Below are 16,148 nucleotides of genomic sequence, written 5' to 3' on the forward strand. Positions count from 1 at the left end.
TCTCTCTCTTCACGCCGTTCTCTCTCATTCTATCCTCCACATGACCAGCTTCTTCCAGTCCTGATGAAGACCGTGACCTGAATGAAATTACACATACAACAGAAATACAATGAAAATATAAATGAAGTACTGCCCTGTCATAACCAAGCACAAACAAATACTAAATATAATAACATTTTCCATAACACCACAAACTGAGAACATCATACCCAACAGAAATGAAAGAGAATATGTTATCTTTCCTCTCCTACTGGGCTACACTGAGATTCTGAGCTTTATTTGAGAAAAAATAACTCAATTTCAATCAGTTTTAATTTAATGATGTGGTTAGAAAAGGTATGAACACTAGTCTGTCCCTAATCCAACAGTAAATACTAATTTGAGTGACAATGTTCAGACCACACTGAAAAAATACATATACTGCCTTCGAATTTTAGTTCAAATCATTCACCTTTTATTTTTGCACACTTGTGTACATTTAAGTATCGACACAGTGTAGCTTTTTTTTACTCATTCAGAATGAGCTGAAAGTCATAAACAACATTCCTGTAACTATCTGCTTACTAGTTCAGTCATGATTAACTCAGAGCAGTCTGTTGTCTCTGGGCGATGATGATGCTGACAGACCCATCACTACATGAGCAAGACTAAATAAAGATTAAATATCAATTAGAGCTCTTTCTTCTCCAGCTGTTATAAACAGAGGAGAGTGAGAACTTCAGTAAAGGTCATCAGGAGATTTGAGAGACAGCTGTAATTTCCACTGTTTTCTGGAGATTTCACAGTCGTGTCTTCATGCACTGGGTGTAACAACCTCATTCATTTCTGTGAATAACAGCCTACAAATCTGTCTGACAGACAGCCCTGTGTTCTCAACACACAGCAAGTGTTAAGAAACGATGAGGGTGTGTGTAGTAAATTACCTGCTCTGCTCATACATTACAGTGGAAGACTCCTTTCAGGACTTTCAAATTCAGGACATTTCCTAGAACATGTGCGTCATCTCAGAGAGAAAGATCAAGTCCTGTAGGAGCCTGATCTGACTGTGTGAACATGAACAATAAACAAGATTTCGGTCTTGAATAGGACTCTATTACTGCCTTAATATGTGTTTCCTTGTTTTTTTAGCACTTTATTTTCTGGGTCGTTCTTCTTTTATATGTTAAAACTTGTTTTCCTTGTCCAGGTTATAATAGTTTAAATTCTTGTTTTGCCCTGTGCCTACCTGTGTTTATAACTTGAATATGGATCTGAGAGAGGTTTCATCCTGATCAAGGTTGGTATTTTCTTTTAAAAACACATAGAAAATATTTTTTTTATGTTTTCTCTTGACTCAGTTTGTTCTTTAATGTATTTTATTGGATTGTGTTAGAATTTTTTTAAAGGTTTATGCAAATTCTCACCAATCACAGAAATAAGAAATGAAAGTTCTATTGCATGAACAGCTCTGAGTCCCAGAATAGATCAACACTTTCAGCAGATGTTCATGGTTCTTCAGCCAAACTCACTCAAGCACAGCACAAGACACTTCACTAGTGAAAAAGGAGACATGCTTTCCACATTGAAGCTTTATTTCAGCATAGCTACACCACTGACACCACCTCAGACTGCTAAGCGTGTTTTAAAGTGTACACTTGAATTCTAGTGGACTTCACAGCGGCTCTTTCGGAACGAGGTGATCTGAGTGGTGTCGTGGTGGGAGACGGTACAGCCGAACACCTCGGCCTCTTCCCAGCGTTCTTTGCTGAGGGTCAGGGTGCTGCTGCGGCTGTAGATGCCGTTCTTCTGTTCTTCTGTGCTGGTCAGAACCCCCTCGTTCACCTCGACACCGTCTACAGTCCAGCTCAGCAGCGCCCCCTGTGGAGAATAGGCCGAGAGCAGGCAGAGCAACGAGGCCGATCCCTCAGAGAGCTGCAGAGAGGACGGAGGGAGCAGAGACACGGAGGGCTTCACCACCGGACCAGCTGCAGAACACACACACACACACACACACACACACACACACACAATGATATTAATGTTAATGTGAACTCTATCATAATGAACATGGTGATATTTGGTCATTCAGTTTAATGGCTGTAGAACAGATGCAGTAGTTTATCTGCACATCGTACAACAGGACACAATTCTGATAACGTCATCCAACCAAACTGCAGCCGAACAAAACAATCTCCATCTTCTGATCAAAAGAACACTGTGCTAAAAATAACCATCACACCAGGGTAAAGTTATCTTTATCCAGTAAAGTTATCTTTGTTCAATTTTTTAGATTATCTTAATAATTATTTATGACTTATCATTAATGGGAAATTAGCAATAAACGATTATTGTTCATGCTTCACTGTTACACAAATTTCCATTGTGATGATGAATTAGAGTAACCAAAGCAACAATTACATCAACTAAAAGCTAACATTTCACCTGAATCTTAAAAAGAGATGAAGTGAATTTTACAAATTGACACGAAAGCAGAGTGTTTATAGAAGCAGCTCTCTCCTCTTCACATCACATTTCTCTATTTTATAGAAAAGATCTACAGTATGTGTTTTTATAAATGTCACATCATTTATTTTTAGTAAATCTATACATTTCATTGAATTGTGTAAATAAACTAAAGAATCTTTGAGGTTTTAGAAAGCAAAAGGCACTTACTTTTCACAATGAGTTTAGTTCCTCCACCGAAAGTCCACCACAGTGATACAAACAGGTTTAGTGGCCGTACAAAAACCCTGCTGCTCTAAACTCACTGCTCTCTCCATCCATTTAAACCTCTTATTACAAAACAGCTACAAAACACCAACTTCTGTTCACATCAGCTGATTAATACACTAACTCTCTGACTGTTTTTATTACGTTTTAGTGTTTTTTCTCTTTTTAAACATCAAGATTGTCAGTCTAAACTGAGGATGCAGCTAGTGAGTAATTCACACAAATAAATTACACAAACTAAAAGCTGAAAATTCACAAAATGTAGATCTGCAATTGCACAGGTTTTACCCATAATGCATCACTGAGTAAAAATGCTGACGTACTAATGATAACTTTGCAATATACGACTGAAGGTGTGGAGCTAAAGTGAGAATAATTCTCCACTCCTTCTGTAGACTGATAGAAAGTTATGATATGATGTTTAAGTCCTACAATAATCTAATCATTAATTTACAGTCAACAAATTACTGTGTATTTACTCACTGCCAACATTGATTCTGCTTCTTCCACCATAAATCCACTACAGTGGGAAACTCATTAACATTCAGTACAAACACCATCCAGTGAAAGTTTAAGCTTCTCTCTCTAATTCACTTATTTATGCATCTTAGACCTAAAAGTGTTTTCCAGAAAATCTCCATTTGACCCCAGAAGCTAAATTCACACAGTAACTCTGCAGTAGTGTGAGATTTACAGTAAGATTGGGGGAATGTGGTAAAGGCGTCTCTATACATAGAGGACACTTTGCATTGGCAGCACATGCTTCAGTGCTCTGGGAGTGTTTATAGCGCTGTGACTTTAACACTTCATGACTGAGAGCTGCTGCTACAGCAACTTCACCCACAGCTACCATGACTTTGATCCCCGTCTTCATCTGGACACTGATCCTCTGGACTCAAGGTCAGACACTGCTTCATATTTTATCTCTACAATGATCTGTTCATACAAATACACTCATTGTTTCTATTATAATATTTCACTTACTTAAAATTTATGTTACATTAAAAATATTTTTTTTCAGAATGCAGAGGTCAAGCCACAGTAGCTCAGACTCCTGCAGTGAAATCTGCTCTTCCAGGAGAAACAGTCACCATCAACTGTAGAACCAGTCAGGCAGTGTACAAGGACTCACATGGTGAAAGGTTATTCTGGTATCAGCAGAAACCTGGAGAAGCTCCTAAACTCCTGATTAAGTTTGCGAATCAGCTACAGTCGGGTATTCCAGCTCGTTTCAGTGGCAGTGGATCTGGATCTGATTTCACTCTGACCATCAGTGGAGTCCAGACCGAAGATGCAGGAGATTATTACTGTCAGAGTTGGCATTCCATCTCTGGCTACTGGTTCACACAGTGTTATAGAGGCGTACAAAAACCTCCCTCAGTCAGATTGTAGAGAGACTGCACTGCTGCAGCTGGGAGCGACTGCAGGTGCTGAGTTGGAGGTTGTGATACGACACAATGTCACTCTGTAGAGGAGAGGAACCACACCACACTAACTCACAACCCACATTAGAAATCTCTCAATAATCATCACACCACACGGCACACAGTCCATCTACGTCCACTACTGTAAGATCAGTAGTTTTTTTTTCACTCATCAGTGTCTATCACTAACCCTGCAGCCATTACAGTCTCTGATATCAGTCACTGTTATTAATCTATTCTCAGCCTTAGTTTCTGTCTCTATATTCTGTCTCAAATCTCTTTCTTGCACTCCTATAACATGACCTTCTTCTACTGCCTCCTGACACAAAATAAACATTTTGGACCTGGTCCTAATCCATCCTTCCTCATCTCTAGGTATCAGCGTTACCCTGCTGTATTTTTCAGATTTTCACTTTGCATCCTGCACTCTTGCTCTCCCTGCCCTGCATATCACCCTCTATTTGTACTGTACCTCTCCCCCACTTCCTGAATCCTCCACTCTTTCTCTTCCTCCTCCATAAATTGCAGCACCTTATGTTTCTGCACAGATCTCAGCATGTCTAGCAGACATCTCATCATGAATGACAGCTCATCAGCTGAAACTAAGTCTCAGAAACACTGAGCTGCTGTATTTCCCTGGAGATCCTTCCCCATGTCAAGATTTATTGATCTCCCAGAAGAACTATTGGATCACACCTTCTGACAACACAGGAAACCTTGAGCTAGTTCTGAACAACCGTTTAAACTTCTCTCCTTATATTCCTACCCTGATTCGGTCATGCAGGTTTCTCATTTACATCAGGAGGGTCTGGCCAGTTCTGTCCACAGAGGTCATTCAAGATCTTGTCCAGTCCTTTATTATCTTGATATTAGTCTACTGCAGTCTACACAAGTTTATACCTCTTGTATTTCTACTTAAAACAGCTGAACACAAATATATAGTTTGTAACCAGATCTTATTTATATGCACTTAACATGTATGTATTATATTAACCTTAAGAACATACTATTTACAGGTACAGTGGGCTCACCTACACAAACACCATAATAAACTTCTACTCCTTAGTGCAGTTGCAGGCCCAATGCACAACTCATGTTTATTCAGGCCTAAAAACAAATGGCCGCTTCGGTCACTGTAAGAGCTAAATGAAGTAAAACTCACTCATGGGTTAGGAGTAACTGGCTGCACTCCGGTCACGGTGGCACAATGTCTTTGTTGTCAGTGTGAGGATTTCCAGTATTGTCAGAGGAAGTCTGAACTTCATGGCAACTCGGATCGCTGTATGTGAGATCCTTGGAGTCTCTGTGGCCTAGCCACAGCTTTTAAACTCACTTTGGTTTGCTGGGAGAGCTCGCCTCCGTTAATGTCTGGGTCACTCCGTGTCAGAAATGCTAATGGATACTGAGCTAACGGGTATCCAGCCTCCTGGCTGATTCAGTGTTAGATGTTTTTCTTGGAAAGTCCAATGTCCTCCACTTTTGTCAAGTACAGTTAATCTCAAGTTATTGAACTAACAACCGCTATCTATTCACGACGCAACTTTCAACACACTGTTAACCACAACGCTCTTGTTTTCTCTCTCTTCACGCCGTTCTCTCTCATTCTATCCTCCACATGACCAGCTTCTTCCAGTCCTGATGAAGACCTTGACCTGAATGAAATTACACATACAACAGAAATACAATGAACATATAAATGAAGTACTGCCCTGTCATAACCAAGCACAAACAAATACTAAACATAATAACATTTTCCATAACACCACAAACTGAGAACATCATACCCAACAGAAATGAAAGAGAATATATTATCTTTCCTCTCCTACTGGGCTACACTGAGATTCTGAGCTTTATTTGAGGAAAAATAACTCAATTTCAATCAGTTTTAATTTAATGACATGGTTAGAAAAGGTATGAACACTAGTCTGTCCCTAATCCAACAATAAACACTAATTTGAGTGACAATGTTCAGACCACACTGAAAAAATTCATATCCTGCCTTCTAATTTTAGTTCAAATCATTCACCTTTTATTTTTACACACTTGTGTACATTTAAGTATCGACACAGTGTAACTTTTTTTTACTCATTCAGAATGAGCTGAAAGTCATAAACAACATTCCTGTAACTATCTGCTTACTAGTTTAGTCATGATTAACTCAGAACAGTCTGTTGTCTCTGGGCCATGCTCTTTTGAACTCACACTCACGCTCTTTTGAACTCAGAATAAACCAGCAAATGATCTATGCTGAAATGACTCTGATCGACAGAACAAGGTCCAGTTTATTTTTAGAGTACAGTACAATCACTCCAAAATAGATGATGATAACTCACACACCTGCATCACGAGCTGCACTTTCTTTGCGTGCCTGTTTAGCCTTTCGCTCAGCAGCCTCTGAAGGATGTGTTTGTTTCTACGCCATCATAAGTCACTGACTTAAAGTCAGTCAGCTGCAGAAAAGTTGCAATTTTGTATTTTGTTCATCGTACCCTCTCTCTTCATACATTCAGAGGGTGGGACCCACTTTGAAACGGTAATATTAACTGGTTTCACTACAGGTGAGTGACAATTCATCTATATCCAATAGGCAAAGAGCCTAACCTTTTCCTGCACATCTTGATTGGTGGACTAGCGTATAGGGAAGTTACGGTTATGAAGCCGCTGCGTCCAAGCCCGAGGATCTAGGCAATTGCCTACTCTGCCTTTAGGTAGTGCCGGCCTTGCACACACCTACCTATTCAATTGACACAACTCTTTTACATCGGTCTGTGTCTGTGTGTGTGATCTGTTGGTTTCCAGAACTTTTGGGGCCCAAAACAAAACCATCCTCATCAAACGCTCGTGTGCAGACTACCACTAATTATATTCACCATCTTGCTTGTGTAGTCAGAAACATCAACTGAACTCAATAAGATCAGCTGTGACTCTCTCAGGCAGGGTTTATCACCTTGTTTTTTGTTTTAATCGTTTGAACATATAGCATGGGGTGCATGGTGGTTTAGTGGTTAGCATGTTCGGATCACGCCGCCAGGGTTGGGGGTTCGAGTCCCGCCGCTGCCCTGTGTGTGTGTGTGGAGTTTCTTCCGAGTACTCCGGTTTCCTCCCCTAGTCCAAAGACATGCATGGTAGGCTGATTGGCATGTCCAAAGTGTCTGTAGTGTATGAGTGGGTGTGTGAATGTGCTCTGCAATGGATTGGTAAGCTGTCCTGGGTGTACCCCGCCTTGTGCTCCCTGGGATAGTCTCCAGGTTCCCTCCGACCCTGTGTGATAAGTGGTATAGATAATGGATGGACGGATGGATTAGCTACACTAGCACTTTGCTCAGTAGAGGGAGATTTCAGACTGGAGGATGAACTCTGAGTAAGGATCATCTGTGAGACTCAGGGAATATTACCTGCTCCCTGGTTTTGTTTCCCCTGGATCACATGAACCTATTTCAACAACAAAGATATTACTGTCTCTCCTCACTTCTGTGTAATTTCTTGCTGTTTGAGGTGCCACGTGCTTGATCAGTGTTCATGGTGTACTGATATTGCCTAACTCACAGGTTCCTAACCCTGGTCTACCCATTGTCCACCCCAGTAACCCCAGTCCTGCACATTTCAGCGCTTCAGTGTGTTACTGCAGACAAAACACTAAAATGTGCAGGACAGGGAACACTCCAGGACCAGGGATTGGAAGCTGTGGGCTAACTAATACATTCTAGGTACATACTGATGTTTAAAGTGTAACGTGTCTCTTGGTGTGGGGGAATTCACTATATAAGGAATACTTGTGATTTTTTTGTAACTGAATATTTATTACACTTCAGTGTGAGTAACATACAGGGGAACAGTCGTGATTAATACAGTAGGTGTAACAGCATTTCCAACACCATCACACCAGTCCCCAACTAGCAGATGGGTGAAAGTAACATGAAATTTCCCACAACCTCTTTTAAATTAAAATGCTTTACCACTTTAATCTCACTCAACCACATCCTCAGTGTAGATGCTTTCTCTCCATTAGTTCAGGCTGAAGACAATTCAATATACAGGACACTTAGAAAATTCTACAGCCAAAGGTTATATAGTTATATATTATATACTATATGGTGTAAAACCAAGTGTTATTATTATTATTATTATTATTATTATTATTATTATGTATTTTTCATATACTGAGAGATGCATTGGTGATTTGTGTACGATGTGCATAATCAATAATGTGCAGCAAAAGTGTTTACTGATTCAAAAGGCTTTTATTAATAATTCAAAGCAGGACATTGCAGTGATACACACACTTAACACATATTTAGGTGATAAGAAGAAGAGCTGAGTTAAAGTGAGGAGTGTGTGAGCTCACATGTCAATAACTCGAATGAAATGATGAAAGTGGGACATTTGAGCAGTAAAGGCCACATGGAACACACAGTGAAGCAGTAGAAGGTGAGCTGAGTAACGTGTGTGTGAGCTCACAGCTCTCAGCACTGCTCTGTGTTCACTGTGCTCACCACAGGTGGTTGGTTGTCCTTGGAGGCCTCACAGGTCACCACCTTGTTCCTCCACTGCTCCGGGTGGAGGCTCAGCGTGCTGCTCCAGCTGTAGAGGCCGTCCGCCTGCAGAACTGCAGTGCTGTGGCTCTCCCCCGAGCTCCAGCTGCTCCCATCAACCTTCCAGCTCAGCCTCCAGTCCGAGGGGAAGCCCTTGTAGGCCACACACATGAGTGTGACCTTCTCCTGCTGCAGCTCCACACTGGAGGGGGGCAACACCGTCACACTGGGCTGGGTGAGGCCTACACACACACACACACGCACACAGAGTTGAGAAAGGAATAGACAGCTGTCAGTCACTCAGGCTTCGTTTCAGCTCGCTGTGTGTGTTTCACTTCCCTTTATATCTTACAAAGCAGAACTGAGTTCAGTGGAGCATCACAAACGTTTCACATTCAATTCAAATACTTTTACATCTTAAATCTATAATGATTTATATTACTGTGATCACTGGAAGTTCAAATCTAACTGTACAGAATATTCAATAATCTGAAATATTACAATTATTTTATAATATGACTAAACAGCATTTAAAATACAACATATTTATTATTTAAGTAAATTCAATTTATGCTTCCACATTTAACTGTGTTTATGAACTCACAGTCTCTGAGATATTAAATATAGTTAAATATAGTTAGTGCAGTTCAACAGAAAAAGTCAGTAATATACACAAACAACAAATTTTATTTTGTTTGTATATTTAAATTAAAATGAGCTACTCGCACTAAAGTCAGATACATTTTCTCAAACTTCTAAAATAAGAAAAATGAGAAACAAAATGAACACAATTTAATTTAGTCAATAATCTGAACACACTGCATTTCAGTCCTTAATCTGAACACACTCCATTTCAGTCATTAATCTGAACACACTGCATTTCAGTCATTAATCTGAACACACTCCATTTCAGTCATTAATCTGAACACACTCTATTTCAGTCCTTAATCTGAACACACTCCATTTCAGTCATTAAACTGAACACACTGCATTTCAGTCATTAATCTGAACACACTCCATTTCAGTCATTAATCTGAACACACTCCATTTCAGTCATTAATCTGAACACACTCCATTTCAGTCATTAATCTGAACACACTGCATTTCAGTCATTAATCTGAACACACTTCATTTCAGTCATTAATCTGAACACACTCCATTTCAGTCATTCATCTGAATACACTGCATTTCAGTCATTAATAAACAGGTTACTTACGGCCCACAGACAGTTTGGTTCCTCCACCGAAAGTCCACCACAGTGATACAAACAGGTTTAGTGGCCGTACAAAAACCCTGCTGCTCTAAACTCACTGCTCTCTCCATCCATTTAAACCTCTTATTACAAAACAGCTACAAAACACCAACTTCTGTTCACATCAGCTGATTAATACACTAACTCTCTGACTGTTTTTATTACGTTTTAGTGTTTTTTCTCTTTTTAAACATCAAGATTTTCAGTCTAAACTGAGGATGCAGCTAGTGAGTAATTCACACAAATAAATTACACAAACTAAAAGCTGAAAATTCACAAAATGTAGATCTGCAATTGCACAGGTTTTACCCATAATGCATCACTGAGTAAAAATGCTGATGTACTAATATTAAATTTGCAATATACGACTGAATGTGTGGAGCTAAAGTGAGAATAATTCTCCACTCCTTCTGTAGACTGATAGAAAGTTATGATATGATGTTTAAGTCCTACAATAATCTAATCATTAATTTACAGTCAAAATATTAGTGTGTATTTACTCACTGCCAACATTGATGCTGCTTCTTTCACCATAAATCCACTACAGTGAGAAACTCATTAACATTCAGTACAAACACCATCCAGTGAAAGTTTAAGCTTCTCTCTCTAATTCACTTATTTATGCATCTTAGACCTAAAAGTGTTTTCCAGAAAATCTCCATCTGACCCCAGAAGCTAAATTCACACAGTAACTCTGTAGTAGTGTGAGATTTACAGTAAGATTGGGGGAATGTGGTAAAGGCGTCTCCATACTTAGAGGACACTTTGCATTGGCAGCACATGCTTCAGTGCTCTGGGAGTGTTTATAGCACTGTGACTTTAACACTTCATGACTGAGAGCTGCTGCTACAGCAACTTCACCCAGAGCTACCATGACTTTGATCCCCGTCTTCATCTGGACACTGATCCTCTGGACTCAAGGTCAGACACTGCTTCATATTTTATCTCTACAATGGTCTGTTCATACAAATACACCCATTGTCATAATATTTCAGCTGCTTATAGTATAAGGTGTATTATTACAATTTTTTTTTTCAGAATGCAGAGGTCAAGTCACAGTAACTCAGACTCCTTCAGTGAAATCTGCTCTTCCAGGAGAAACCGTCACCATCAACTGTAGAACCAATCCGGCAGTGTATTATTACAGTTCATACGGCCATTATTTACACTGGTATCAGCAGAAACCTGGAGAAGCTCCTAAACTCCTGATTAAGTTTGCGAATCAGCTACAGTCGGGTTTTCCAGCTCGTTTCAGTGGCAGTGGATCTGGATCTGATTTCACTCTGACCATCAGTGGAGTCCAAACTGAAGATGCAGGAGATTATTACTGTCAGAGTTACCACAGTGGTGGTGTGTTCACACAGTGTTATAGAGTCGTACAAAAACCTCCCTCAGTCAGATTGTAGAAAGACTGCACTGCTGCAGCTGGGAGCGACTGCAGGTGCTGAGTTGGAGGATGTGATACGACACAATGACACTCTGTGGAGGAGAGGAACCATACCACACTAAGAACTCACATTAGAAATCTCTCAATAATCATCACACCACACTGCACACAGTCCATCACGTCCACTACTGTCAGATAAATAGTTTCCTGATGTTTTAAACTGTCATGGTGCAAACTGTGAAAAATAGTTCTATGTGATTAGTCCATCTATATTCACTCCCTTTATATAAACTCACTCTTCCTCCATTATCCTGTAGATAGACGTGATCCCACCAGTCACACACACACACACACACACACAGCTGGTTCTAGACATTTGCAGGCCCTAGGCAAAATTCATATTGGAGGCCCCCCGCACCCCTCCTACGACAACATGTTTTTTCCCCATTACTTTAAAATGTTAACTTAACTTGATTCAAATTTTTTTTGCCATAATTTGTTCAGTAATTTATTTACAGTAACACACAAATCCACTATTTGAAATAACAAACAGCTTTGCCAACTCTATACAGTAACATGAGAAAAAAAATACAAGACATCATTACATTGCCAACAAATAATAACATATGAACACTTCCTGCACACCACTTCGGCAAATGAACATCAGTGCCTTTATGGTTTTTGTCCAGCTGGGTATGGAAAGGATTTCCCCCTCCTATTGACCCTATATTGTTACGAAGCGTGGATGGAGACAAGCGCGGGCGAGCGGAGAGATGACGTGAGAATGAACACAAAACGAGAATCGAATCGGGACTGAGCAGGTAAGCTATGTATCAGGGGCGTAGACAAAAGCGTAGTGAGAGACGAGCGTTAAGTCGAGCACCAGGGAAAACTCTTCTATGAAAATCGGCTTGGTAAACAAACAGAGACGAGGCTACTGAGCGGTTACTTCGCTAGCGGCTAATGCTAGGGAGGCCCTTATATAACCTTACGTGTTTGCAGGTGTTCGTAATTAGAACTCCGGCGGACTCGAGCGCGGGTATGACTGGGAAGTGTAGTCCTCCTCCGCCATGTCCCTGGGCGGCATTACACGTTGTGAGCTGCCGTGCCGATTTCGCCGTGTAGTAACAAATATAGACTATAGATATAGTCATATTATGTGTTGTAGTGCAATACCTTAAATATGCACTATATACACGAATCAACTGCTAGTGGAAGTGAAAGAGACAAACTACTACACAGAAAGAATAGTTCATTTCTACGTAAAATTGTATGCTTATTTTTTTATTAAATATAACAATAATATTAATGATTTGACAACCAAATGAAGTATTATGTTAGAGCAGTAATGTAAACATCAGCACAATTTAGAAGATACACAGACAGTTGAGGAACTTTTTTTTAATACTCTAGTGTGTTTACTCTTTGATTTTTATTAAAACTTCTTTACTTTTACTTTAGTATTTTGCTCCGATCCCGACGCAATGTCATTGTACGTATGAATTCAGTGTCTGACAGTCTCGACGTGTCCACGGCGCTCACGCTCTTTTGAACTCAGAATAAACCAGCAAATGATCTATCCTGAAATGACTCTGATCGACAGAACAAGGTCCAGTTCATTTTTAGAGTACAGTACAATCACTCCAAAATAGATGATGATAACTCACACACCTGCATCACGAGCTGCACTTTCTTTGCGTGCCTGTTTAGCCTTTCGCTCAGCAGCCCCTGAAGGATGTGTTCGTTTCTACGCCATCATAAGTCACTGACTTAAAGTCAGTCAGCTGCAGAAAAGTTTTTCGTACTAAAGTACTAAAGCCTGCTGCTGTTACACCAGTACCAAAGAAGGAAAATGCTGCCGTGGATGATTTTAACAATTTTCGTACCATCTCAAATCTTCCTTTTTTTTTTTTTTTTTTTTTTTTGCAAAAATACATGAGCGTGTTGTTGCCTCTCAATTGTGTAATCATCTTGTAGGTACCTTCCAAAATACAGCTAAATAAATAAAGTGCTTATTACATATCTGGGTAAATTCAATGAAAACTACATTTCACATAATCCTTTTTTTGGGGGTGAATTGTAATTCATTTTCCGTAGAGTAGTCTAAGCCAATATGTTTTCTGTGTAGTTACACTCTTAGCCAATCACAGATCACCTTTGTTGGGGAGTGGAGAAAAGAGAGGAAGGAGTGGGGAAGAGATGTGAAGAGCACATGGAGGGAATGACACGCAGGAGCAGAGCAGGAAAAGAAACTGAGTTTAACGCCGAGGTGACGATTTGTAGATTTGTATTTGTAGACTAAAGTACTGTTACAGTAGTGGCACAAATATCATTTTGCAGCTAAGAGTCTTGTGCCACTCGCAGTTTGGTAACTTTGTGACCCGTAGTTTTAAGTGAAGTGCAGCTAGGTTATCAGTGTTTGTTGTTCTCTCTAGCTTTGAGCAAGTGCTAAGTATAAACTGTAACCCGTGGACATTTAAGCTAGTACCTTTGTGAGAGACGGGGCAGCTGTAAACGCCAGCCGCAGTTTTCACCGTGTTACTGGAGAGACGAGGACTGTGGAGGACTGTGTTAGTTAGCAACTGTAACTACGGCCATGTAAGGAGTGACTCCACCGCCAGACCTGCGTTGCTGAACAGACTATTATCTGTTGAACCTTGCTTACAACTGCTGCATTCACCTAGCTCGTTACCTCTAACTCCGCAAATTTTCCTCTTCGAGATGCATGAGTAATGGAGAGTTTTGAGTAGCAGTTCATTATAGGAGCCAAGGAGTTTTTTTTTGTATGTGCACCATCTCATGGGCCGCAAAAAAAAACAAAAAAACAAAACCCCAAGCGCTTGGTAAAGTTTTGAACATTTACAAAAGTTTGAACAGTTCAAATCCAAAACTATACTGTTAATTGTGTCAAAATTAGAAATTACATTCAACTGTAACCTGTTTAATGTTTGTTTAGCCAAAACCAGCTGAGGCATTGGTTAACTCTGGTATGTTCTTGTGAGAGGATGAAATGAGTATTTGCATTTTTGAGACTAAGGCATAAGGTGATATCTTAAGAAAACATAAAAAGAGAAAAGATTGAATACAGCACAGGAAAAAAAAAACAGAATATAGGAAAATAAATGTATTTTTGTTATACATATTACTTGGTTGCTTTGAACTTTTCACTTTAATAAGGTTTGTAGATATTTGACATTCATGACATTTGTTTCTGGGGAATACCCATACAGCTCATAGTGTGTGAGTGAAGTAGTTCCTCAGTGGAGGCACAGCGCTGTTATTTCTTGATTATTCCTTTGTAGTTACTTATGCCTGTGATATTACCATCTACTGGTAAAGAGAATTTAAGCCAATTCACCATCAACTGCTAAGGACTCAGGATCCTGTTAAGTAAAACCTATTAAAGTAGTAATCTCATCTAATATTACACTTCCAGTGCCAAGAAGGAGTTACAATCTTACAATTAATAACCTCTTAGAACCCCTTCAGTCAGGTTTTCGTAAATTTCACAGCTCTGAAACGGCGTTGGTCAAAGTTACCAATGACTTGTTGATGGCCTCTGATTCTGGAGGTACTTCTGTTCTTATTGTTCTTGATCTTAGAGTCGCCATCGATACTGTGGATCATGGTCTTTTACTTACCTACCTTGAAAGTGTTTTTGGTGTGTCTGGGACAGTTTTAAAATGGTTTAAATCCTATTTTACTGACCATTCCCAGTTTATTTATGTGGGTGGTTACAGGTATGACACTAGCTCTGTACTCACTGGTGTTCCTCAGGGATCTGTTTTAGGCCCTTTACTTTTCAATATTTCTCTATCTCCACTTGGGCATCTGCTGCGATCGCTCGGCCTCCGTTATCACTTTTATGCTGATGATACCCAAATCTACATTCACTCAAAATCTGGTGAAAACATTGATGTTTGTTTTCTTTCTGACTGTATTTCTGAGATAAAAACGTGGATAAATAATAATTTTCTGTGCCTGAATAGCGGGAAAACCGAAGTTATGCTTGTAGGTTCCCGTCATCAAACTCTCAAAGCTGGTCCACTGTCTCTGTTGATGGCTCTGTTCTACAGACTCAAAGTAAAATGAGGAACCTTGGAGTAATTTTTGATACCAGCGTTACATTTGATTCTTTTGTTCAGAGCAAAAAAGCAGTTAAAGCATCCTTTTTTCACCTCAGAAATATAGCTAGACTGCGGCCTATGCTAAACTTCTCTGTGGCTGAAAAGCTGATTAACTCATTTGTTGTCACTCGGCTAGATTACTATAACGCCGTGATATAGAGGGAGTGTCTAAATCCACTAAATCAGTGTCTAAATCAATAAACTGCAATACGTACAATAGTCTGCTGCCAGGATCTGGGACCAGGAAATGCGATCATATTACTCCTGCTCCAGAGTCCCTGCACTGGCTCCCGGACCGGTTCCGTGTCGATTTTAAAATTATGATGTTGACATACGAGGCATTACATGGCTTGGCTCCTCATTACATATCTGCTTTAAAATTCCTTACACGCAGACTGCACTCCTCACAGTGTAATCTGTTAACTGTTCCACTAACGAGCTTAAAATCTATGGGTGACAGGGCTTTTTCTGTTTATGCTGCTTCCCTTTGGAACGCTCTTCCACTGGAACTTAGTGAAGCTCAGACCTTTGGCATTTTTAAACTTCAATGTAAGACACACTTTTTAAACGTGCATTTGACTGTTGATGCCTACTTTTTTATTATTATTATTATTATTATTATTATTATTATTATTATTATGTATTTTTCATATACTGAGAGAGATGCATTGGTGATTTGTGTATGATGTGCATGATCAATAATGTGCAGCAAAAGTG

General features: G+C 39.8%; 1 long non-coding RNA gene and 1 gene segment (V, D, J or C); both read right to left on the reverse strand.

Moving 5' to 3' along the window:
* Nucleotides 1-1,535: 1,535 nt before the first annotated feature.
* LOC128618240 (uncharacterized) lies at nucleotides 1,536-2,889 on the reverse strand. Its single transcript, XR_008387688.1, has 2 exons — nucleotides 2,653-2,889; nucleotides 1,536-1,964 (listed from the first exon to the last, which is right to left on the reverse strand). It is a non-coding gene; the product is annotated as an uncharacterized LOC128618240 (long non-coding RNA).
* Nucleotides 2,890-8,354: 5,465 nt separating this feature from the next.
* Nucleotides 8,355-8,922, reverse strand: LOC128618239 (Ig kappa-b4 chain C region-like). The segment is given in 1 exon segment: nucleotides 8,355-8,922. A coding segment is annotated over 1 exon segment (240 nt).
* Nucleotides 8,923-16,148: the final 7,226 nt, after the last annotated feature.

This window comes from Ictalurus furcatus, chromosome 14, assembly GCF_023375685.1.
Source record: "Ictalurus furcatus strain D&B chromosome 14, Billie_1.0, whole genome shotgun sequence".
NCBI classification, from domain to species: domain Eukaryota; kingdom Metazoa; phylum Chordata; class Actinopteri; order Siluriformes; family Ictaluridae; genus Ictalurus; species Ictalurus furcatus.